This window comes from Lotus japonicus, chromosome 6, assembly GCF_012489685.1.
Source record: "Lotus japonicus ecotype B-129 chromosome 6, LjGifu_v1.2".
Taxonomy (NCBI): domain Eukaryota; kingdom Viridiplantae; phylum Streptophyta; class Magnoliopsida; order Fabales; family Fabaceae; genus Lotus; species Lotus japonicus.
Genome location: NC_080046.1, coordinates 65,833,436 through 65,849,260, shown reverse-complemented (window position 1 = coordinate 65,849,260; position 15,825 = coordinate 65,833,436). Strand labels below are relative to the sequence as shown.

At 36.8% G+C, this 15,825-nt stretch overlaps 4 protein-coding genes across 4 annotated transcripts; 1 reads left to right on the top strand and 3 right to left on the bottom strand.

Moving 5' to 3' along the window:
* Positions 1–7: 7 nt before the first annotated feature.
* On the bottom strand, positions 8–3,610 carry LOC130722445 (uncharacterized). Its single transcript, XM_057573174.1, has 10 exons — positions 3,346–3,610; positions 3,180–3,244; positions 3,006–3,067; positions 1,614–2,555; positions 1,460–1,535; positions 1,281–1,370; positions 1,088–1,198; positions 770–865; positions 513–679; positions 8–423 (listed from the first exon to the last, which is right to left on the bottom strand). The coding sequence occupies exons 1-10, from the start codon at positions 3,500–3,502 to the stop codon at positions 162–164; spliced, it is 2,028 nt and encodes a 675-aa protein (XP_057429157.1). The 5' UTR covers positions 3,503–3,610; the 3' UTR covers positions 8–161.
* Positions 3,611–4,440: 830 nt separating this feature from the next.
* On the top strand, positions 4,441–8,618 carry LOC130722446 (squalene monooxygenase SE1-like). Its single transcript, XM_057573175.1, has 8 exons — positions 4,441–5,039; positions 5,424–5,535; positions 5,694–5,868; positions 5,969–6,137; positions 6,851–7,069; positions 7,265–7,540; positions 7,773–8,051; positions 8,177–8,618. The coding sequence occupies exons 1-8, from the start codon at positions 4,797–4,799 to the stop codon at positions 8,285–8,287; spliced, it is 1,584 nt and encodes a 527-aa protein (XP_057429158.1). The 5' UTR covers positions 4,441–4,796; the 3' UTR covers positions 8,288–8,618.
* A 562-nt stretch (positions 8,619–9,180) lies between these two features.
* On the bottom strand, positions 9,181–11,957 carry LOC130722449 (uncharacterized). Its single transcript, XM_057573179.1, has 5 exons — positions 11,851–11,957; positions 11,145–11,313; positions 9,949–10,342; positions 9,747–9,839; positions 9,181–9,637 (listed from the first exon to the last, which is right to left on the bottom strand). Exons 2-5 carry the CDS (start codon positions 11,311–11,313, stop codon positions 9,316–9,318), a joined length of 978 nt encoding a protein of 325 aa, XP_057429162.1. The 5' UTR covers positions 11,851–11,957; the 3' UTR covers positions 9,181–9,315.
* Positions 11,958–12,516: 559 nt separating this feature from the next.
* On the bottom strand, positions 12,517–15,683 carry LOC130722447 (DUF21 domain-containing protein At2g14520-like). The gene is made up of 11 exons (XM_057573177.1): positions 15,444–15,683; positions 15,152–15,228; positions 14,983–15,066; positions 14,713–14,826; positions 14,483–14,569; positions 14,044–14,183; positions 13,865–13,952; positions 13,605–13,678; positions 13,414–13,526; positions 12,902–13,170; positions 12,517–12,818 (listed from the first exon to the last, which is right to left on the bottom strand). The coding sequence occupies exons 1-11, from the start codon at positions 15,619–15,621 to the stop codon at positions 12,774–12,776; spliced, it is 1,269 nt and encodes a 422-aa protein (XP_057429160.1). The 5' UTR covers positions 15,622–15,683; the 3' UTR covers positions 12,517–12,773.
* Between the last annotated feature and the right edge of the window lie 142 nt (positions 15,684–15,825).

Genomic DNA, 15,825 nt, shown 5'->3' with positions numbered 1-15,825 from the left:
ACTGAAATTTAAAAATCAAACAATGTTATTATACAAATCAAAACAGAAGCCGATGAACACATACAAACACTTTTTTTTTTTACTGTCAACTTTGAGAAAAGAACTAAAATTCAATGACGATATTGAACGGCACCGCCCTGCAAACTGAACAATAGCAGCCCCTAAACTGGTTGCCTGGTGGTGCAGCTCTTTGGCACATGGAGACTCTGAAATTTTGGTTCCCTTGGAACAGTTAAAGCCCTCCTTCCTCTTGAACAAGGCCTAGAAATGGAACCTGCAGTTTTACTTGTAGGTGAAGAAGCATCATTTTTAAGTGGCCTTGCTGCTTCCTTTGGCTTCAAAATTTCTGAGGGTTTTTCCAATATAACACTGAGTTTACAAGCTGTTGCAAGATCTACTTTATCTTTCTTCCTTGACAAGGCACTGCATCAATATGTACTTTTATCATTAAATTTCTAGAGACCATTATAATAGAGTAAAGCAGTGTATATGACAAGCTGATTATTACTTACCTTCGGGGCCTCACAACTCTACGTTGTATCATTTCGGTTTTTCTTCTGAAATTTTCATCAAGATTAATGGGTTTCTGAATTTCATAATGAGGCTTTCTATGAACTTTTGTGGCAGATAATTTTTGTTGCACCTTTCTGCTGTTGAAGTTGTCACTTTGAATGTTCCCCTGCATAACGTTTGGGAAGTTTCAGACACTTGCATCTAAAAACACAATAAGCAGTAATCATGTGATGGTGTCTTTCAAGCTTGAACTTACACATTTATTTTCTTTAGTTGTTTGGTTTGGTTTCTCGTCGCAGCTGCTATAATTGTCACTGTCTTGTTCACTTTGTCCGGAACAAGTTCCACTTTTCTGATAATGTTCAGAATAACATCTTAGTTATTTTGGAAAATGTTACATAGAACACCCAAAGTAGACAAACATATTAGGAAAATAAGTGATAGCAAGAAAAAGAGAGAAAATGAGGTTTATATGGGTGCATATAATGACATATTAGGGTGTTTTACTTTTTAGATATCCAATGCTAATAAGTAATAATGATAGGTGCAACTTGAGGTTCATAATGAGACTCACTTTATTTACACTTTGATGTTTCTTTATTGCCTTTCCTCCTTTAGCTGGGGTTTCTTTCACAAGTGAAGGAATTTTTTTATCCAAGTTTGCTTCTTTGAGAATTCCCCTTTCCTGCAGCATTTGAAAAAACAAAAATCAGGGATCATATACTTTATAATGACCTTACAAACCAACCATAATCTCCTTTACTTACATCAGTTCTCAGCTTAAAAGGAATGGGATTTGTGGGCTTTAATTTTCTGTATTTTACAACTTGAGAACCAGTTGTGGTCAATGTAGATTTCTGTGTCAAGGTCATAAAAGGTTACAGTCAAATCATTGAAGCAGGTGGGAATGAAAATAACATTAATGAGATTCTAAGCTAGATCAAACCTTGTGTGTTTTTCTTTCTTCATGCTTGTTGCCAAGAACAACTTTCTTGAGGTCGCCATTATCGGTACTCACCGTTCTGCAGCCAGCAAAAATTCATCAATTACATAAGATAATGAAACATCAGAGAGAGCTTGAGACAAATCAAATTGCTTACATGTTCTCACTAGGGGCTGAAGCGTTTTCCTTGTCATCGTTCTCTGTGACCTTGACTTCATTTTCCTTTTCATTAGAAACCACAGAGTTTTCTTCAGCCTTTCTCATTTTGGCTTCACAAACTTTTACCATCCCTAAAACCAGGTTCCTTCTCTCTTCATTCTCACTCCCTTGAGTAGCACTTTTCTCTTCTTCGTTTGAACTTGAACTAATTGAACTCTCTCCACTTTTTGCTTCTTGTGATATTTCACTAACACCTCCAGAAGTTCCTGATTCAGTGTATCTTTCCAGAGAGTCACCCCTTGTTGATTTTTCATCCATCTCCATGTCACTGTAGTCATTCTCATGAGACACACTAACCTGGCATTTCTGCATGCCTTTGACTTTGTTTTCCTTCAAACATCTCACAGTGTTTGTTTCTGGTTCCTTCAGTTTCTTAGAATACAATGAATCGAACACACGGCTTTTAACCTCTCGTCCTTTCAATTGCTTTCTGCTGGAAGCCACTGGCAATGAGCTATTACATCCATCTCCATTCTTCTTCACTCCATTGAGATCAATCTTCTTCATTGCAGAACACAAAGCCTTCATGGGCGTGTTCAATTCTGCTGAAAACTTGGTCTTTACCACCTTCTTTGGGGAGTGAAAAACCAGAGCCTTCGCCACCAATCTGCTCTTTGGCACAGCAACATTCATTGCTTTCTTGCTCTGAACACTTCTGAATTGTTCTGTATTGGAAGCCTTCTTTTGATTCCTAGGACCAGTCAGAGCCTTGGTCACAGAAGATGATTGCTTCACCTTAGCATTTGGGGTTGCAGCAACCTTAGGAATAGGTTTTACTTTCACATTGTTGTCTCTCATCTTGTGTGACAATGAGGAAATCATGGCCATTCTTGACACCCTTGGTTTTGCAGGAGCTGTGAGGGGGCACTTCATATTTCGACTAAGCAAACAACAAAGTTGAGGAATCAAGTTAGTTTAAAGGCTCTACAGTACTCCTTAACACACAGGTAAAAATAAAATTGCCAACACCACACTCCTTAACACACATTTGTTAGCATACTAATTTTTATCTGATGAAACTTATGTGAATCTGACCAAATTGAGAATAGAACCATGTGATTTAGTGGATTCTATATTTCTATATAAATATCAACAAGCAAGAAATGTGTTGGATAGAGTGTGTCTTGCCTAAAAGGGAAATCAAATATGCTCTCTAAAGTGCTTATTGGTCACACTTTATAGCATGGTTGAATCAGCTTATTTTTCCTTAAAATCAATTCTGGAATGCAGAAGCTTCTCCCTAAAATTGAGTAGCTTCTGGATCCCAGAATTGATTTTGACTCTAGAATCAACTGTAAAATGATTTCCAAACATGCAGTTAAGCAGCTACCTGGCTTCTCTTCTATCCAATGCGTTTCTCAGCTTGACGTTAGGGCTTCTGGCAGCCATAACCTGAAAATTCAACACAACACCCAATTATCATCAAAATGTTCATGTCCATGCTCCAAAAGAGAGTCAATCCTCAATTGAAAGACAAAGTTGAAGAAAAATAGAACAAACAAACCCTAAGAACAAAATTCTTGTAAATTTCTTCAGGATCCAGCTCCTGCTCATGGTTCTGGTCACAACCTGAATTTAAAATTAAAGTGATGCAAAATCAAATGGAGCTGAAATTGAATCGAAATCAGTTTGAATTTGACAGTAGTAATGGATTGGAAGAAGGTAGTTACCGACGCGGAAGCAGAACCAGTGGCGGTCATCATCGGGAGGGCGTTTATCGGGTGCGGTGAGGTCGACGAACTTGGGAGCTTGAATCTTCTCGTAGAAGTCTTCATCAATTTGCTCCTCTTCTTCAATAATTGGCAAACACGCAGTTTCTGCTGCCATAGCTAACAAGCGAATAGAAGAGAAGAGAAGAGAAGAGCGTGACAGACAGACACAGTCGTTGGTTTTGGTTTTGGTTTTGGTTTTGGTTTTGGTAAGAGCGAGCGATGATCAAGGTTGTTGTAGTAAAACGATCTAGTTTTAAATTCCTCTCTCTAACTAGCCGTTATGGTAAGAGAACAACCAAAGGGTCATTTGGTAATTGCGGTTTTTCACAAGTGGGCTCAATTCAGAAAGCCCAATTCCATTCTGGACTGGAAATAAAAATAAATTAATTAGTCTCTTAGATTAGATACTACTCCTATCACATTCAACTACATACATGTCTACAACCGACTAGCATTGAATTTCAAGAAGCCCTTGGCCACAAAGATGAGAAACTAAACATGCCATAAAATGGATAGGTATCCGTCCAAAATAAATTGCCATAAATTCTTGTGGCCCCTAATGACACCAAATCGAACGCCCTAGCCATTAATATTAATATTATGAGCAATACAAAAGTAATGACGTTGCATTTGCCACGCCATTCTTCAAAGAACATTGATAAAAGAAAACATAATGATTGGTAGACATATATGGTGATGGTGGGTGTTTGTTAGTACTCACAGTCACATACCATGTATTAGTACTATATTCACTTTAGAAGACATAATTTCGTTTGTCTTAAGTGTAACTAATGATACTTAACAAACTAATGATACTTAACATTCATTTACACGAGATTAAGCTTAGAATCACTTAACAGGTGACAGACACCAACAAAGGACAATATTTATTTTAATGGCGCTTTTTACATTTATTTTTTGGTCTCCGGATAGTTCATTTATTTATATTTCTGTTTAAATAACGGTGTCGCACATGGATACCATAAGGACAATATTTTGAGTGTACTAGTTTGAATTAATTTCTATCTGCTACCCTTAAGTTTCTGGTTTCTAGTATGATTCCCCAACCAACATTTACCACATGTATACAAACAAATAGCTGCAACCGCCATTATCATTGCTCCAAATGCTTCCAAATTTCCGGGACTTGAGAATGAAATGAAAGCGAAATAATTAAAAAGCATTATCGGTGGTAAAATTGGAAATTAATTGAATTTTTGGCTCCTATATAAAAAAAATAAAGAAAAAGAAAACAAGTATATGATGTACTTATATTCAACCACTTTCCCTTATAAGGAAGGACTCCCAAGAAACTAGATAATCAAACTCTTTTTTTTCATTACCACCTTTCTTCTTAATTATCTTTCCTTTACTTCTGAAATTTATACAGCTTCACCAATCCATTGAAGATGGATTATCATTATATTCTGGGAGGGATTGTAGCTTCTAGTTTGGTTCTTTTGTTTGCTTTGCACGGTTTTGCTTTTGCAGCTAAGAAGAAGGCCACAAGTAAAATTCAGGAAGAAAGTAATGGTCGAATTATAAGGACATCAGAAAATGGAAAATGCTCAACAGAAGCTTCAGAAGATGTGGATATCGTTATTGTGGGTGCTGGTGTTGCTGGTGCAGCCCTTGCTTACACGCTTGGAAAGGTTGAAAGGTTTTTTTTTTTTTTTTTTAAGTTTGTGAAATGAAACAGTTTTCTTGAGTCACAACCTGCAAATAAGTTTTATCTCAATATATATGTTTGTACATGAGGGTGAGCTCAACGCAACCTTAAGGTTGCTGCTATGTGACTTTGCAGTCATAGGTTCGAGCGGTAGAATCAATTTTTTTCCAAAAATGCAAGGTAAAACTACCTGCATGAGATCCACTTTGTGTCACAAGTTTTGTCTTTTCGATATGTTTGTACTTATGTAACCGGATCCAAGTGGAAAATATATATGTTTTGGAGAACCTTGGGGATTTTACACAATGAAGCATATGTTTATTGTTTTAAAGTGATCAATGATCTTGAGTTTTATTTCATGTTTCAGGATGGAAGGAGAGTGCATGTTATTGAAAGGGACCTAACTGAACCAGATAGGATTGTGGGTGAATTGCTACAACCTGGAGGTTATCTTAAGCTAATTGAGCTGGGTCTTGAAGGTAAGCAACTACGCAAGAAACATGTCAAATGTGACACACATATATTAGAATTAGAATTTGATAGATGAGGATTTTTAGTCCATTGAATTTGCAAATTCCTCTGCCTTTGCTGGACAAATTCAAGGCACTTAAAAAATGATTGTTATGAGTCATTGCAGATTGTGTGGATGAAATTGATGCTCAGAGAGTCTTTGGATATGCACTTTACAAGGATGGGAAGAATACCAAACTTTCCTATCCCTTGAAAAAATTTGACTCTGATATCTCTGGGAGAAGCTTTCACAATGGCCGTTTCATTCAGAGAATGCGAGAGAAGGCTTCATCTCTTCCAAAGTACAAGTTTTTATCATATTTTCATTCCTGAAAGGATTCCTTGCTTCTGAAGTTAAAAAAAATTCTTGGAAAACACCTTCTTACTTCCAATTTTGTGCAGTGTCAAGTTAGAACAAGGAACTGTCGCATCTCTACTTGAAGAAAATGGGACAATCAAAGGGGTGCTCTACAAAACCAAGAGTGGACAAGAGCTCACAGCAATGGCTCCTCTCACCATAGTATGTGATGGTTGTTTCTCCAACTTGAGACGTTCTCTTTGCAACCCAAAGGTAATCATGCTGATTATTGATTGTTTGTTTAATGTGTATTTGGAAACTTGGTAGATTTACACGTTTGTGGAGATGTGCTTCAGAAAAGAACTCAGGTTGATTCACATGTGTTTGGATCAGTGTTCTCAGAATAAATTTTGGATAAAATTGATTTTGGTAATTCTGATTATGGTAAAAAGTGAGTTGAAAGTGAAATGATTTTTGTTTGGATTCGTTTAAAATAGGAAAAGTGATTTCGATAGGATAATTTTGTGAAATCCAGTTATGAAATCTCATATGTACACCACATAAGCTACTCCCCCTATTGATTTCTAGCTTCTATGCACTCCCAAAATCAATTCTCTTAAGTGTGTTTGGATACACGGTAGATTGTCATGTTGGAAGGAGAATTTATTCCGAGAGAAGCTACTAGTAGCATTTTAGTAGAAGTGATTTTGGAAGATTTGAAACGTGAATCCAAACATGATGTAAGTTGATTGCCAAACATCTATAGAACCACCTAGAAGTGATTCTAGTCAATTAGAAGTGATTCTAATACTCTCAAACGTGGAACCAAACACATACTAAGAGCAGCTTCTGTGGAGAGGGTACCAATTCTGAGAAGAATAAAAGTGGATCCAAACATATTATGTTATTGCACCTACATGGTTTTATCTTTTTTCAATTATAGTTCATTGTTGCTTGACACATGATGAGTACACTTATTTGTACAGGTTGATGTACCATCTCATTTTGTTGGTCTAGTTCTGGAAAACTGCAACCTTCCACATGCAAACCATGGCCATGTTGTCTTGGCTGATCCTTCTCCCATCTTGTTTTACCCCATTAGCAGCACTGAGATTCGGTGTTTGGTTGATGTGCCTGGCCAAAAATTACCATCCATTGGTAATGGTGACATGGCTCATTATTTGAAAACAATAGTAGCTCCTCAGGTACAATAATCATTCATTCTTACATCTTACAATAATCATTCTTGCGGTTAGGGTCGCGGTCGTTGGTGCATTGTGAAATTACGGACAAATGCAGGTTGGAGTGGCCGCGATGCTGATGCGGGGGCTCCATAACTCCTTATGTTGCGGCTGCAAACGTTTCTGCAACTAATGGAAGGGAATTGAACTGTGTTTCAGGTTCCGCAAGAGCTGCAATCTGCATTTGTAGCAGCGGTTGATAAAGGAAGCATAAGAAGCATGCCAAACAGAAGCATGCCTGCATCTCCTCAGCCCACACCCGGTGCCCTTCTGATGGGAGACGCCTTCAACATGCGCCACCCGTTAACTGGAGGAGGAATGACTGTTGCTTTGTCTGACATTGTTTTGTTAAGGGATCTTCTTAGGCCTTTGCAGGATCTGCATTGTGCTTCTTCTCTTTGCAAATATCTGGAATCATTCTACACCCTTCGCAAGGTAAGTAGACTCGTTCGGATGCAAACCAAATAGCACTTATCAAGTGGAGCATATTTAGTGCTTTTTCCAGTAAATAGACCTTAATAAGCTCGTATCCAAACAGACTCTTAATATACAATTTATAAAGTGTTACCTGCCTCCTTAAGCTCTCTCTTGTATTCTTAACTTGCTAAATACCCTTTGTCATGTTTGATTAGTAACTTAATGAGAAACAACTTGGTTTTGTTTGCAGCCAGTGGCATCTACAATAAACACATTAGCTGGGGCATTATACAAGGTGTTTTGTGCTTCCCCTGATCCAGCTAGTAAGGAAATGAGGCAGGCATGTTTTGATTATTTGACACTTGGAGGTGTTTTCTCAGATGGACCAATAGCTCTTCTCTCTGGTCTAAATCCAAAGCCATTAAGCTTAGTTCTCCACTTCTTTGCCGTGGCTATTTATGGTGTTGGTCGTTTATTGGTACCATTTCCTTCTCCAAAACGCATGTGGATTGGAGCTAGATTGATTTCGGTTAGTATATCTCTTTTTTTCTCAGATACCAATGCTAATCTATGGTGGAACAAGTTCTGTATATTAGTGATTAATGGTAGAATTGAATTTATGATTCTGAATCAAAAATTTTATTAACATTTCAGGGTGCATCTGGTATTATATTTCCTATTATTAAGGCTGAAGGAATCAGACAAATGTTCTTCCCAGTAACTGTGCCTGCATATTACAGAGCACCTCCTGCCAAATTTGCATGATTCAACACCGATTCAATACACATCTAGGATGGAAAGGCATAAAATAAATAAATAAGTGCAGAGGAACCGGACCCTCTTTATACTGTGATAGTGCTCTCAAAAGAATAATATTATACTAATAGTCTTGATGGGAATTTTGGTGTAGGAGGATCCATGGCATAGTTACATAATTAAGTGTGTATTCTGGTGAACATAAAAAGGATGAAATTTCTTTCACTTTTTTTATTTGAGAAAGTGGGATTTCTGTTTCAAATGTAATTAAACAGACTTTTTAATGTTATCCAAACATGCTGTAATGGGTATGTGGTTCATTTTATTTTGAAAGAAATAATTGTTATGTTCTCTAATTCAATATAATATTAAGTATTCTTGAAATTAGGACAGAACAAAAAATAAGTCCTAAAGTAATCTTCCGATTCAGATCAATATGTGAAACATACGTTTTTCTTAAGAAGCTTCTCACTTGTCTTTCATCAAGGATCCTCTCGAGTCTGGCTCTCATGCAAAATCTCAACCCTCTATTTGGCTTTAATGACTTAGTTTATTTCATGATTAATAAATGTATTTTGATAGGAAATTAAAAACATAGAATTGCTTCCGGAGAAGCATGGAGAGAAGATTCTGCTTGAGAGGGTCCAAACATCTTGTTTTTTAGTTTAGCACATTGTGATGCCAATATTTTCGATTTCAAGAATGTTACGTTTGTCTTTTTGCCAAGCTCATATTCTTTGGCTGGTGGTGTATATTTGTTGTATTACTATCACGAAAAAGAGGCAAATAATCTTGATGCAAAAAGATGTGGCTGAAGTGTGATATGACCAAAAGAATTGGCTGCACTCTGCACCATAGGAATGAAATCCATAAAACAATGCAAAATAATTGCTTGCATCATATGGCCAAAACAATTCATATCTCCAAGAGGAATTGCATTTTGAGGTTACAGATGTTACAAAGTACAAACATGAGTTCCATATCCATTGCAAATTATAACATTCATCTGTGAGAGATTATAGAATTACACAACAGCATTACCGATGATGATGTTTACTTCTTTTCTCGTCCCTTTTCTTTTTCTTATGCTTAGATTTCTTCTTGGACTTGCGCTTCTCAGAATGCTCCTTGTCTGAGCAGCTAGAGCGAGACTTTTTACTCTTTCTCCGCCTGTCTTCATCAGTCTCCTCCTCAGAGGATTCATATAACTTCAATGATGAAGGCATCTCCGGACCGTAAATAACCCGACGGCGTTCCCTTGCATCAGGACTAGTACTAGGCTCCCCATCTGTATGAGGAGGAAGGTAAGGCCCAGTCTCATCCATTCTTGGACCAACAGTGCCTCTGCCTCGCTTGGTCCTGCACCAATATGGAGCTTCCTTAGTTCTAAATTCAATATAGAGAGAGAGAGAGAATTATATTAAGGCATGCATGCATATAAAAACACCAGAATGCATAAAAGTAAAACCTTGAGTGGAGAAACTCCCCATCTGTATGAGGAGGAAGGTAAGGCCCAGTCTCATCCATTCTTGGACCAACAGCGCCTCTGCCTCGCTTGGTCCTGCACCAATATGGAGCTTCCTTAGTTCTAAATTCAATATAGAGAGAGAGAGAGAATTATATTAAGGCATGCATGCATATAAAAACACCAGAATGCATAAAAGTAAAACCTTGAGTGGAGAAACTCCTCAAGCTCTTCATCCTTTAAACCTTCTGGAGGATGCTCATGTCCTCTTTTATTTAAGCATGAAGCAGAAGCACTAGTGCTTTCATCGATTACAGCATGTCTTCCGGTTCTTCCTAACAATTTACTATCCCTGTGGCTTCTGTCACTTGAATTTTTATCTTTTGATGTGTCTTTAACCTCCATCTCAAATTGTCTTTTACTTGAGCATGAAGCAGATGTTCTAGTGCTATTACCAATGGAACTTCTTGATGTTTTATCATCCCTATGGCTTCTGTCTCCACTGCTTTTATCTGATGATGTACCTCTAACCCGTTCATCCAGCTCTTTTTCTTTTTGCCGTACTCGCCACATCTCATTTACTTCCACAACTCGATTAGCTGGGGGAAAGCACCAAAAGAAATTCAATTTCATTAATATAGATAAACTACCAGCACCAAAGTGAAACCAATGACTGTGATCAGGATCAATAGATAGTAAGATAGTGTGATCTTGCAAGAAAAATGGTGATCTTGACCACGTCAATGGTTATAATTCCATACATTTCTTTCTGAAGTGCATCCCAACCTAAATCCTATAAACCCTGATAAACAAAGTACGGCAAGTGTACCAAGTACGTAACCCATGAGTACGAGTAGAGGATACACATCTTGGACAGAGAAAGCAGTCACATATATCACCCATGAATACTAGACGCACACAGTGCATGTGAAGACACTAGAAAGAAGAAAGCCCACTTCTAAAGAACTCAAACCATACCCAACCCATTGTCTTTGCATATAATAAGAAAGAGAAAGTCAGAATAAATTAGACAATATAGCCAAGGAAAAACAAGAGACAAACATTCTGGATGATCTCTGTAAGTAAGCAAAGAATAGGAAAAAAGATGGAACAAAGCCCATAAGTCGAATAAAGCTCTCCAATATGTCTGTATAATATGTAATGGTAAATGTTTCCCCCCCTGTCTTCTTCTAAACCCACCCCCCACTCTAATAAAAAAACAATGAATATGAATGTTTTAAACTCAAAAGATACCCACATTCACCAAACAGATCAATTAAATGACAGGCATATAAAATATTATTTCCTAGTTCCCACAAAATCCTAAAACTTTCTCAAAAGCACAGCCATAAAACACAAGGCAATGTAAAGCAATAATAACCAGTAAAATTAGTGACTAACATTGTTGTACCCCAAGTACAGTAGCAGTGAGGAAGCGTGAATTTGGCCGATTCCGGACATTAGGCTTACTAAGATAAGCCAGAACACCTTCTTTTTCAGCCTGCCGCCGCAACTCAGCTGCTTCCCTCATAAGCATAGCAGCTAGTCTGTTTTCACTCTCCAGATCCATCTGATCATGTCACCCAAAAACAAAACAAAGAATTCTAAAAATAATATTTTAAACAAATGAATGACTTCAATAAAAATTTAAGAAACAACTTCAGTGTGGTGTGTGTGATGTTTCGTGTTCCGAGGGGATAATTCACAAACAACCATTATTTCATATATCACTGACATTTTTCTAGTTTCCAAAGTTCTCTTAGTGTAAATTATTAATCAAACTTCTAGTTAATTACAAAAGTAGCACTCAAAGTATCATCAACATTGGACCCTAAAATTCACACCAAAAAATAAAAATCTAACCATGTTCTAGCCCAATACAGTAAACCCCAGAATTTCATCATCCCACAAAATGGTTCCAACTTCCAAGCTATAAAGGGTGGAAATTTCAGGCAAGAAAGATGCAAAATTGAGTAAAAATCAAAACCCAATTTTTTCACGGAGGAAGAATCAGAGATCAAATACAGCAGTAAAGTCGGAATCTTTGCAAACCCAGAGAATTAGAGAAGAACTCAAAATACAAAATTGGGGAAAATAATCGACGCACCTTGTCTCTGTCTGCGTCGGGCACCGTCCAACGATCTCTTCAGGCTTCAATTTCAATCTTCGTTTTGTTTCCCCCTCTCTCTCTGTTTCTCTTATACAAAAGCCCCAATTTTTTTGGGAAAATACATAAATACCCCCGGTTTTCATTTTCATTTATCTTTCACTCACTTCGCTCTTTTTCCTTCGCAATCAGGATCTCGATGACTCAAGTGGTAAGAGTTATGAAACATAATAATACGGTGGGATGAAGGGTGAAAGATGCAGGGTTTGAACACTGAGGAGAGATTACTTTCTAACATTACTAACAACTAACATTTACCTATAAAAAGAATATAAAATCAATGTTGCGGGCGGCGCAGTGGAGGACTGGGGTCAGCTCTGGTAGAGGAGCTCCGACGATGGCTAAGATTTGTTTCAATGAACTTTGACATCAGAGGAAATAGAGTAAATTTATTTCTAACATCTGATTTGTTTATTTTTAGAGTGTCTTTGGATTTCTGTTGAATTCAACGTAAATCAAATTATAACTGATCGAAGTTAAACTCAATATGACAAATAATGCGTTGAGATACGCGAAATCGCATTTACCTTGCAAAAACAAATATGCACTTATTTGTATCACATATGCTACCTAATCTTTTTTCCCTTTATTGCTAGTACTCCGACAAAGAAAATTTGTTGTGAGCATACAATAAGCACAAGTGTCTATAGACACAATCAATTAAAAGCTCAAAATATATTACAATAATAATACATCCTTACATGAACTTTTTCTTTTGATGTTATCTAAATCTTCTAAATTTTAATTAGTTGTATGTGTAATGGCTAGTCACATTCCAGAATCCAGATGCCCCAAAGTATGAATCTAAACACCAAGAGAAGAATGTAAAAGGCAATTGGTTTTATTGAAAGAACACTGTCAAGTTAAGAGTCTTCAAAATGATGATCTGTCTCATCAAAGATCTCCTCCTACATAGAAACAATAATATTATTAATACAAAGGGTTCAATAAGATTTCAAGGGTTAACACTTAACAAAATTGTTCTTATTACCTGCAAAAGCTGTTCAATGACATCTTCCATTGTAATTATTCCAACAGCTTCTTCTTCTTTTGGGGGAAGCTTTGGAAGTGAATTTTCATCTAATTCCACAATGTCTGAGTACATATTCTCTGACCATTTTTTGCTCATAGAACCACTCCTATACGAATTACTTGCATATCTATAGCTTTTCCTCGCATGGAGTTGTCTCCTAATTCTCAACATTCTCTCTTGGGAAGGCTTCTCCCTATCAATATCCACCCTCACATCTCTTACAATGTCTATTTCACATGCACAGAGAAAGGGAACACTTCTCAGGATATGAAAGAAATTTGTAGGATCAAAGAGAGTCTAAATAGAATGTTAGCAAAAGATAAATAGTTTAAATGGATTACGTGTGTGTCGTTGTATTTACATTAAGTTGGTCTAATGACACGAGAGACATGGATTGACAAAAAACACATTCAAAAAGTATTGAAATGTGTGCCGACAAAAATACAAACACACCATAATCATGTGCTTACCATTGGAAGATTGCTGCCCTGTCTTGTCACAATGTCTAACAACAATGGCCATGTGGCTATGGCCCTTTTGGAACTCATTCAAAATATCATACAGTGGCATCATTTCTGGTACCCTGTCAATATTTGTAAATTTTCAATATGAATCTTTAGTAATATAATGGCATTAAAACTACAAGACATGTACAAAATACCTTGGTATTTTGCGTATGGTCACATTTTTCACTGGTGTTTCATCTTCTGGGTCAATTGTCAATAAATTCTTGACCTAAGATTAAGATGAAAAGAAAAAATAATTTATGATAACATTAAAATCTTTCAAGGAAAGTTGATATGTTGAATTAAAATAGGTACATCTAAACTGTGTGTGGTTGGTTTTATACAACAGGTTTCAATCTGATGGAAAATGACTGTTCAATATTGAAGGGTTAAAGAAAAATATAACCCCATGTACCAGGATAAGTCCAATAATATTTGTAGAATCCTCATAATAGACAGGGACTCTGCTGTGCCCTTCCTCCAATATTAGATTCATCAGATTCCTGCTTAATAACATAAATTTAATTTAATGACAGAAAGTTGTGTAAGAAACAAAGACTAGCTAGCATTTTATATTTTTTTGACACACATTACCTATCAAAAATTGAATTAATATCAATAGAAAATGTTTCAGCTAAAGGGGTCATGGCATCACTGGCTGTCTTCTCAGAGAGTTCAAGTGCCCCAGAAATGATTGTTGTTTCATGGTGTGACAGTTCCCCACCTTTCCCAGCCTATTACAATTCATCATAGAGAAGAAGCAACAAGGATAAGATAGCATGAGTTTCCAAGTGAAGAAGTCTAAATAACCAGTACAGAAGAAGATAAGAAAACTCTCAGTGACATAAGGTGAATTACATTGGAAAGTAAAAGGTAGATCGAGAACAGCAGCATTCTGATAATAACAAGATGAGTACAAAACAAGTGTGTGTTTGGCTAAGCAGTTTAATTGAACGCTTAATAAGCGTTTATTCATAAGCAAATTTAATAAGCTGAAAATAGGTTATAGGTAGGTTTAGGCTCCAATACTGACCTTGTTACCATGCAAATTTACAAGTGTTTTCAACTCAGCTCTGCGGAAAAGAGCTTGACGACGATGCCCTAGCACGATGTCCAACAGCTGAAATGATGCACCAAAATCCAAGAAGGAAAAGGAAATTAAGAAACAACAGCTGAAATGATGCACCAAATGCCCCAGGTTCATGTTTATGAAAATAAGGATTACAAACTACTGATAAGAAAATTCAACTCAATGTGTGTTACCTTGCTGATAGGATAGGCAACAGGAAAACATATCCACATCAGAACACGGACAAATGGAGCCACTGCTGCACCAATTGCTAAACCATATCTTGAACAAATTGATTGGGGTATAATCTTCAAAGAAATAAATGGATGTCAGAGATACATAGTAAACAATGTATGTCTGGAAACCTTTCTACAATTGATTCCGACTAAACCAATTATGGGAGAAGCATAGTAGCTTCTGAGTTTCATAATTGATTCAAGATTTAAGGTGGAAAACTTTCTCACCTCACCAAACAAAAGAATCAATGTCACTGAAATGAGGACCGCACCAAATGCATCAATAAGACTATCAAGAAATATTGGAAGTGCCTGATAAAAGAAACACTTATATTTAATGTTAGTGTATCCATTTGATTAAATACAAACTAGTAAATGAGTTTAGTTGATCTTGTACCTCCATGGCTGCAGCATTACAAATTAGAAGGGTGCAAAGCAATAGGTGCTGATTTCTGACAACAGGCAATATCTTCGCTGTAATGACAAAAACACAAGTATATAAAAAAAGCTGTAGATTCAATAACTTCATAATGTCCAGAACAATGTGCTTCCTATTTCTACAATGACAAAGATCTGTCAGATAAGAGAAAACACACGGATAGAAGGTTCAGTAGCTAAGAATAACTTGGTAAGGGAAAGAATGAGGCTGTGATTGAAAAAAGCTTCATGCTCTGAATGACAGAAATTACCAGCATGCTTGCGATCAAGTGGGGTACCAGACTTAGCAAGGACTTCAAGATCAACAAGACTCAATGACATGAGGCCTAAGGTAAGGCCTGACATCAATCCAGCGAATATAACAAGCAGTGCTACTGTCAGAATGCGTATGAAGAACTTGGTTTCACAGCACTCATAATGCTCCCCCATTGAAACCGCTTAGTATGAGGAACAACCGTGTTATTTTTGTTCTTGTTATTGTTGAAGCCAAAGCTCCACCATCCTCATAGAGTCATAGCCATAAAGATTATTTATTTGTAATATGGAATGTATTAGAAGCAGAATGAATATTCGGTTTGTTTGAGAGTGCATGTTATTTGTTTCCTTGTGAAGACAATCTGTCTCTGTTTTGTT